This window comes from Nannospalax galili, unplaced genomic scaffold, assembly GCF_000622305.1.
Source record: "Nannospalax galili isolate Female #2095 unplaced genomic scaffold, S.galili_v1.0 scaffold996, whole genome shotgun sequence".
NCBI lineage: Eukaryota > Metazoa > Chordata > Mammalia > Rodentia > Spalacidae > Nannospalax > Nannospalax galili.
The window spans coordinates 1,761,170-1,770,760 of record NW_008339436.1 but is presented as its reverse complement, the minus strand read 5'-3'; the positions used below and the strand labels follow the sequence as shown (position 1 = coordinate 1,770,760).

Here is a 9,591-nt window from a genome sequence, read left to right as displayed (position 1 = left end):
AAAAATAAAAAAATTTTTAATTTTCAAAATTTTAAAACATATCAGTTTTTCACATGAAGAAAAAAAACAACAGGAGCTACAGCCAAGTTTAAATTTAATTTGGTGAAAAATATTATGAAACCTAAAAACTTGTCTATAATAAATGTATTTAGTTTATTCCAGTCTTCAAATCTCAAAAGTAGTCTGCCAAGAATATCATTAGAAAAGCTGGATGCCAGTTTTTAGGTTTAGCTACCAACTACTGAAGTTCTTTTTAGCTCGTAATAATAAATACAAGGACCTCTGAGTGCAAATTATCAGGCACACTACTAAGAGAATGTTATTTTTCAAGCACTGTTTCTCTTTTAAACTTTGAGTATCTCTGATCCCTCCAAATCTACCACTGAATGGCACATAGATAAGATAGATATTATATGCAATCACAAGAGTTTAATATTCCCTTCTTCCTTTTGCCCGTCATTCTTTAAGCAAAGGAAACAATTACCATAAGCAGATACAAGAAAATCTTGATCTATTACCCTGTTTTGCTGATGAGATAAACAAAAGGGAAATTCAAGTCAAAGACCTTGCCTCTTCCTAAAGTAATTAAGATGCTCCAAGGACTTTCTAAAGGGGTGAGCCAACTGTAATTCAGAATGCTATGATTATTCTGTGTACTTGAAGAAAAAATATGAAAATTCTTAAAAACAGTTCAATTAAAAGTTCATAAATAACCTAAGACAGTGTTTTTCAAATGGAGTTTAGATAAGAGCCTTAGTGGTCCAGTTCTGTGCTTGCAAGTTTATAGTATGGGGTTGTAAAAACAAAGACCAAAACATAACACACTTCAGAAAGGAAAGTTAGTAGTGCTTTAAATAGATAAAATTAAGCAATCCTAGTAACATACTTCAGCAGAGGTATATCAAATTCTAAAGCATTTGGACCAAAATGGTCACTATCATATTTATTTGCAAGATAATTCTCCACAAAAAGATCACATTTTTGCCAGGCATGGTAGTGCACATCTTTAATCCCAGCACTTGAGAGGCAGAGGCAGGTGGATCTCTGTGAGTTCAAGGCCAGCATGGACTACACAGTGAGTTCCAGACAGGATAGAGATATAGGGAGACCCTGTCTCAAAAAGACCAAAAAAAGAAAAAAAAGAAGGAAAAAAAAGATCTCATTCTTTGTATCCACCAACATACATCACCTGTTCACTATTGTAAGATCAAATATAATTTGTATTGTAAGATCAAATATAATTTCTTTCTGTACACGATATTTTAAAAAAATTCTCAGCATCCAATTTTGAAGTTTGGCTTACTGGTTAAAAACATACAAGAATAGAAAAGTAATGAAATTATTTTTATTGTGATCACGAACACAAATCAGATGATGGTTTGTTATACTTGGAACAAAAACCAAACTAATATGTAAGTTGTATTTACCTTTGTTTTTGCACATATGAAATTATATTATACTAAGTAAACTGACAGACATTAATAATCTCATTTTAGAATGAGTTAATTTAAAAGGAGTCTACCAGAAGACTGAGAAACACTGAAAGGAATGAAATTTTCAGAATATGTTTTTGTAAAAAAACATCAATGTTTTTGATGTGAAGAGAAACACCACAGGAGCTACAGCAAATTTAAATTTAATTTGGTGGAAAACATCATGAAACCAAAGAAACTGTCCACAACAAATGAAGTCTCTGAAAGAAAATAAAAACTGCTTTCATAAAGTGTAGAAACCCAGGTCATTGTCTTTCTAAAAATGTTATGTTTTGGGCTAAAATTCCCCACAAAATATACATACACATGCATATTTTAGATATTGGAAAAAAAATCTAGTGATTTCCCTATGGTCTTAGATGAAATTAAAGAAAAGAAAAAGTAAATTATTGCCCACGTTAAGATTAATAAATAATTAAACTCCTAAGGTAACAGAAGCAATAAAAAATAGAATATCTAATGCATACTTTAATCACTGGCAAGCTCAGTTTCCCTTTAGGCAAATGGTGCCAAAGTCATAGCTCTTTCTTGACTTCTTCTTAACACATTTCAGAAGCATGATAATTTTAAAACAAACAAAAGCTTAAACTGAAGGAAATTGGAAAGGAAATCAAGAAACAGAAGTCTGACTGCTGGTTTCCCAAATTATTCTGTGTGGCTCTAGGCAAGTAATTTACCACTCTCAATTTGTCTAGTTAGTTAGTAGTGATAAAATGGAAACCAAGAATTTCTCTAAGTGAGTGATAGGAAGCAAGCACTTTGCCTATGAAGACTGCTGCCATTTGGATCTGTTATGATCAAAAACTGTGTTGGAGGGAGAAAACAAGGCACTCCAAGAGCTACAATTGAGACACGACTGGTAGAAAGCACATACCTTCAGGTTCTGGGGTCGAGTGAATTTGTTCAGTAGTGCAGTCTGAATGAGCTCCCATCGACTCCCTGCGGCTCGCTCACCATTCTTATAGGGGGAAAAGAAAGCATGATTAAACTCCTCTAAATTTTTTTGCACCAACCACTAAATCAAAAACCAAGTAAGAGCTAAACCATGATCCAGGGACTAAAACAACCTCAGTTTTATACTTACCTCATCTTCCACAGGGTACAAGTTTTGTTCAGAACAAGGCATTTTAACGTGCTTGTTATCCCACAGATCTTTGTAATGTGTTGGAAAGGGTTTAGGAACTTCTCCTGCTCGCAAAAGATCTACCTGAAATACAAAGTAAACAGGAAAACTGTAAGTGCATAAAAATGAAGTGTTCCTTCTAGAAAATAATCCAAACAAAGCAGCTTAGGCAAATGCTACAATAGAGACCTGCTCCAGACAAGAGACCTCATAAATCCTCTAGAGCTATAGCTATACCTCACCTCTTCTCAGTTTCCACGTGATCACATCCTGTGCATTTCTACCTGCACTCTACTTAGATCCTGAGGCCTCAGCATGGATTCCTATCTCTCCTTAAATCCAGTAGCTCCCAGACACCAATTCCCAATAAAGCCCTTATCTGCACTTTGGAACAGCATTATTTTTTAAAGTACCCCCAGTCTTCTATTTTATATCTAGGCTCTGATTCTTAACATCAGTTTTTCATACTCTTTCCAAAACACTATTAATTTTAGACAAGCCAGAAAACTTACAAGTCCTTAAACAGGAAATTCATTTTCATGCCTATATGCCTGTGTACATACTATCTCTTCTCTTTGTAAAAGTTAATAGCAATTATCACCACCACTTTTTCCTTAACTACTTAAACCTGCATTCTCACCCTCACACTAGGTTTATTTTTCCTCATCGTGGAAGTCTTTAGGAACTTATAAATAAGCAGTTAGCATATTTCTCTGTTTTATTAGACCACTATATGGGACAACACTTTTTTTTTGTATGTTTGTATGTGTTCATGAGTGCAAGTGCACATGCAGCTGTGTGCACATTCATGAAGATGCCAGAGATCTATGGAAGGTCTCTTCCTCTATTGCTCTCCACCTTACTTTATATATATATTTATATTTATTATTTTTATTTTATGTGTATGAATGTTATGCCTGCATGTAGGTTGTAGTTAGGTGCACCCATGTGGTACAATACCTACGGAGGACAGAAGAGGCCATTGGATCCCCTGGAACTGGAGTTACAGGACAGTTGTTAGCTACCATGTGGGTGCTGGGATTTGAACCCAGGTCTTCTGCAAGAACAGTCAGTGTTCTTATCCACTGAGCCATCTCTCCAGTCCCCTCCACCTTACTTTTTTTTGGTCTTTTTGAGACAGGGTCTCCCTGTAGCCTCAGCTGGCCTGGCACTCATTATGTAGACCAGGCTGGACTTGAACTCACAGAGATCTGCCACCTTACTTTTTTAAAAGCTTTATTTTACTGATTATTGTGTGAATGTGTATGATGTATATGTATGGGCACACACGCACACACTAGCATGGAGTCAGAAGAAAACTTTATGGAGCTGGTTCTCTCCTTCCACCTTTACATGGGTTCTAGGGATTAAACTCCCAGCACTTGGGAGGCAGAGGCAGGCGGATTTCTGTGAATCCAAGGCCAGCCTGGTCTACATGGTGCGTTCCATGCCAGCTGGGGCTACAAGGAGACCCTGTCTCAAAAAGAAAAAAAAAGAACAATGATTACTCTTAACTGGTGAGGCATCTCTCTGGCCTCCATGCAGATTTTATGTGAGTGCCAGGGATTCAAACTCAGGTCCTCATGCTTATGTGTCAAGTACTTTACCAAACGAGCCATCTCCTTAGCCCCAATACTTGTTTTTCATTTCCTCACTAAAATTAAATTTCTTGAGGAATAGCTATTTAAATTTTGTGTTCATAAGATTTAAGAACCTATCACACATTTACATATGTGTATATGTATATATGTGCAAATGTAAGCATATACGTACACATATACACATCTGTTACAATAAGCAGTAAGTAAATCTTGAAAGGTCTACATTTTGCCTATTAAGAGATATCTCATATAAATGGAATCATACAACATGTGAGATTTTTGGTCTGGCCCCTTCATTTATCAGAATGTTTTCAAGGTTCACCCAAGTGGCATCATATATCAGCATTTCACTGTAGACAGTAATTACATAATAAATAGATACCCCCATCATGCTGTCTTGCCATGAGGTACTATGTGGCCAAAGGCCCACAGCAACAGACAAAAGCAATCATGGAAGAAGTCTCTGAAATCTTGAGTCAAAATAAATCTTATGTCCTCATGCATTGACTATCTCAGGTATTGTGTCCTAGTCACAGAGAACTGCTGACAAAAGACAATTGGTAGCAAGAAGTAGAGCCAGAGCAGTGACTATCTGATGATGTGGTTCAGGAACTTTTAGAATTGGTTTATGGGGAAAGTAAGGAGAAGCAAGCTAGAGAAAACAATGCTGTAAATAGGGCTGAATGGGTGACTCTTATAGGAGCTCAGAAAACCATGATGCTGCTAGGAATGCAGACAGTAAAGGCTGTGTGGATGAGGTTCACACAGAAGGAAGGACTCTACTGCAATTCAGACTAAGCACCATTGTGTTTCACTCTGGCAAATGACTTGTCTACACTTTATCCATTGCCAGAGACTTTCTCTGAGGCTGAGTTTAAAAACCACAAGATTAATTTATCTGATTTGAGTCTCAGAGAACTTCGAGTTGGGCGGTTCAGCAATGCTGAAATTCAAACTATGAAGATTTCTGCGGATGGATCAAATAGATTTTTGTACTGTGAGATACACGTAAGCCTTTGAGGCAGAATGCTTGATCTGAAGTGTCCTCCAAAGGCTAGTTATACTCAGGCCATTGTGCTACTGGGAGGTGATAAAACCTTTAAGAGTTCGGACCTGGGCTGGCGACATGGCCTAGTGGGTAAAGGCACTTACTACCAAGCCTGACAACCTATACTTGATTCCCCAAGACCCACATGGTGGAAGAAGAGAACTGACTCCTGTGACTTGTCCTCCTCACACACAAAATAAATAAGTGAATAAAAATATAATAGAAGAAGTGAACAGGAATGTTCCCTTTAAGGGACACTGGAATCCTGCCCCTTCCTTTTCTTTGCTTTTTGCTTTCTGATAGGCTTGAGAAGAATAACTTCCTCCACCATGCCCTCCTGCTATGATATACCTCCATAGGCGACAGGGCAAAGTGACCATGGATTAAAACCTCTGATGAGCCATGATAAAACTGTGCTACTTATGGTATCCCAGGCACTTCTGTCATAGCAACAGTGCCAAACTGATTAATACAGGTCCTCAAAGAGGAAGCACTTAGTAGGAAAAAAGACTCCCAAGCAAATAGCTTCATAAAAATGTGCAATTTAAAAGAATTAAATCTTTAAGTCATTTATGTAGATAATCAAGATAGAAGATGAGACCACAGGGGAGGGGGGGAGGAGGGGAGGGAAGGAGAGAAGAGGAGAGGGGAAGAGAGGGGAGGAGAGGGGAGGAGAGGGGAGGGGAGGGGAAGGGAGGGGAGGAGTTTCTCAAAAATAATAAAAATTCAAGCCCAGCATAGTGGCATATGCTTTTAATTCCAACACTTGGAGGCAAAGGTAGAAGGATCTTTGTGAATTCAAGGCCAGCCTAGTCTACATAGGAAGTTCCAGGCCAGCTGGAGCTACAAAAAAAAAAACAAACAAACAAACAAACAAACAAAAAACTCAAATGACAAAATCAACTTGCTGATTTATTAAGTGCTAGCTTGAGTAGGCCATCATTTCTCTCTCTAGTCTATAGATTTCTAATCATTTTATATACACACAAAAGGTAACTTTCTAGGTCTTGGTGTGTTTTTCACATTAGTTAAGTACCACAGTAAGTAGGAATTCCAATCTTTGCTCATGGGTAAGAGGCAATACCCACCCGAACAGTTACTGTGTGATTAGCAGATGGTCTCAAGAGAGGCAAACGGATCCCACACCGAGGCATTTTTCTCATTTCGTCAATAGGAGTTCCAAGCCACTTCTTATCTGGAGAAAGGTGAGGCGGAACGTATTTCGGTATCTTCCTTTCTGTTCTTTGATGTTTTTCACATTGTTCTTTTCTAAGGTCAAGACACATATATTCAGTCACATTACTGCTTCAATTCTTTGGATACATATGTTCAAAACCTACACAGAACATTATTATTTGAAGTGGGTCAAGCATGCTTTATAAGAAAAACCTATAAGGCTCATATTTAAACCCAAGAGCTGGGCTGGAGAGATGGCCCAGCAGTTAAGAGTGCTTACTGCTCTTGCAAGGACCTGAGCTCGGTTCCCAGTACCCACATCAGGCAGCTCACAACTACCTGTAACTCCAGCTCCAGGGGATCTGACATCTTTCCATGGCTTCCAGGGGTACCTGCACACATCCACACACACTCACATAACTAAAAATAAAATGAATCTTTTTTTTTTTTTTTTTTTTGGTCTTTTTGAGACAGGGTGTCCCTGTGGCTGCAGCTGGCCTAGAACTCATTCTGTAGACCAGACTGGCCTGACTCACAGAGATTCGTCTGCCTCTCCTCCCTAGAGCTGGGATTAAAGGCATGCTCCATCACACCCAGCAAAATGAATCTTTAAACAAAACAAAACAAAACAGAACCCAAGAGCTTATTTTTATAGCTCAGAGAAGAAATTTCCAAACAGGTAAATCACCTTCAAACACAGAAACGACTCATGGTTCATAGAATCAGTTACTTCTCTGGTCTTCACACAATCATTTCAATGAAGTGAACTCTGTATTGTAAGCTAGAAAACACATCTCAGAAATTACTGAGTGGAGCTTAAAATTTCTTATGGAATAATGGCAAAAATACAAGGGTTATAATCAAATACACATGAAACAAAATCCCAGTGTTATCACCTCTAAGTTATAGGAGTTCAGTGAATTTTCTACAAATCTCAGTTTTCTCATTCATAAAATAGAATACCATCAGCTTGCCTGTCAGAGCATTAGAGAAAATATAGAAAAATGGCTAAAGAGCAGCTCCAATCAATCTAATATCATTTTCTAATAAATTCTGTCAGAAAGTTGATGAAACTAAAACTGTCAATGCATATTATTTCTTTTTTTTTTTTTTTTTTTTTTTTTTGGTCTTTTGAGACAGGGTCTCCCTGTAGCCCCAGCTGTCCTGGAACTCAGTATGTAGATCCACCTGCCTCTGCCTCCTGAGTGCTGGGATTAAAGGCATGCACCACCACACCCAGCTATTATTTTTTTATGTGTATGAATGTTATGCCTGCATGTAGCTAAGTGCACCCATGTCGTGCAATGCCTGTGGAGGAGAGAAGAGGCGGCTAGATCCCTTGTTTATTAGCTGCCATGTGGGTGCTAGGATTTGAATCCAGGTCTTCTGCAAGAACAGTCAGCGTTCTTAACCACTGAGCCATCTCTCCAGCCTAATGATTACTTTCTTAATCCCCTATAAAATTTTAAATGTATCGTGCTATTATAAAGAGACTCCTGATTGAGAAAAACTTACCTTCTGTCCTCTGCTTTTGGAATTCTCATGAAATGATCTGTGATTTTAGAATCCTTTTTTCCATGCTGCTTGGAATTTCTATATTCCACATTATGGCTACAAGTATTTCCAGATGGTCTGACATTTAAATCACCCGTCCCAGCAAGACTCTCTCCTTCAAATTGGAAATGTAGTTTAATTTCACTTCCCTTAGTAGAGTACCGTTTCCTAAGTTCACTGTTGGCTTCTCGTGCTTGGCACCTTGAAAGTTTATTTGCTGTTTGGGAGGAAGTATCTTCTTGTTCATCAAAGCCTGGGCTTGTCTCTCCATCTGCTTCTGAATCTTGACAACTGTTTTTGGAATTGTCTACATCCATTGGTGACTCAGGCTCACTTTCCTTCTCAAATGGAGGAGAACTGCCGAGGCTACTTTCTTGCCTACTCAATTTGCTGCCATTTTCTGGTCCAGTTCCAATGTCCTCAGAGCCAACATCCGACAAAGGACTCTCAGGTACCACATCTATGTCCTGCTGACAGCCTGCACAGTCTTTCACTGGGGGGCTAGCCTTATGGTAGCTTTGGGCTTCTCTGGCTGGTTCATCTATTGTCTGCTTTGCATTTGCAAGCTTTATGGGTGTAAGAAATCGCTGATTATCTCTATTTTCTTCATGATCTGTGTCACTGTGATCATCAGTTTTGGATGACTGATCAATGTTAGCATTACTAAATTGCTTTGGTGCCAAAGTCACTGTTGGAGGTTCACTGTCCAAAAGCTGCTCTGCATGTTTCCCTTCATTTTGCCACTTACACACACCTGCAGTCTGATGCTGGTTCAAATACTGTGTGCTCTTTTCAGTGGGTGATTTATCAAGACTTAGCTGAGGAACATTTTCTAATTTTTCCACTTTATGTTGGTAAAAGTTATCTTTTTGCACGGAACTCATCATGGAGTCTATTCTTGTATTGTTGTTTTCTTTACTACAAGAGAACAGACAGAACTAAAACCAACTTATTACAAAAGAGCAAATTCTTGAGCAACACCCCACAATGTCACTGAAATACTTCTACTCTTGTGATTACTGAGCACGTAGCCTGTTTGTGTGCTGCTCTGCATGCACATGTGCCTATAATGCCTGCCTCAGCTGTGTGCCTGGCAAACACCTACCTTTCCCTTAGATCTTACCTTCACTTACCGCCTTATACTGTCTTCCCTCAAGGCCCAAAGGCAAAGCTAATCACTTCTATGCGCTAGTCACCACTCACGCCTTTACTTGCTCTGAGCTTCACTGCGGTGCTCACTTCACAACCAGCACTATATGAGCATCTTAAAGTCAGGAATTGTTTCTCTCTTATCTCTTTGTCTCTTACATAAATGAGGGTCTCTGCACATAGAAGACTCTAAAATCTTTAAGATGAAGGTAGATGAAGAAAAATACAAAAACAAGAAAGAAAAGGAAGATAAAACACTCCCACCATCAATGTTGTTCACATCTCCGTATGGGCATGTGTCTATACCTTTCTTTATGCTGTGCATGTCTCTATAAGGGCACGTATCTATACCTTTCAATTTGCTGTTCATGTCTCGATATAGGCAAATGTATTTTATACCTTTCTGATACAGTTGTCTTGGTTCCTTTAGTATCCATCCAAGTGGTA

The 9,591-nt window shown here is 38.5% G+C and overlaps 1 protein-coding gene across 1 annotated transcript in view; it reads right to left on the bottom strand.

Moving 5' to 3' along the window:
- Positions 1-9,591, bottom strand: part of Parg (poly(ADP-ribose) glycohydrolase) — a 123,554-nt gene that overhangs the window by 107,206 nt on the left and 6,757 nt on the right. The window contains exons 3-7 of the mRNA XM_008834110.3: positions 9,544-9,591; positions 7,957-8,913; positions 6,354-6,534; positions 2,578-2,700; positions 2,368-2,451 (exon numbers count right to left, since the gene is read on the bottom strand). The exon at positions 9,544-9,591 is cut by the window's right edge and continues 5 nt beyond it. Coding sequence (XP_008832332.1) covers positions 2,368-2,451; positions 2,578-2,700; positions 6,354-6,534; positions 7,957-8,913; positions 9,544-9,591 — 1,393 coding nt within the window. The remainder of the gene's footprint in view (positions 1-2,367; positions 2,452-2,577; positions 2,701-6,353; positions 6,535-7,956; positions 8,914-9,543) is intronic.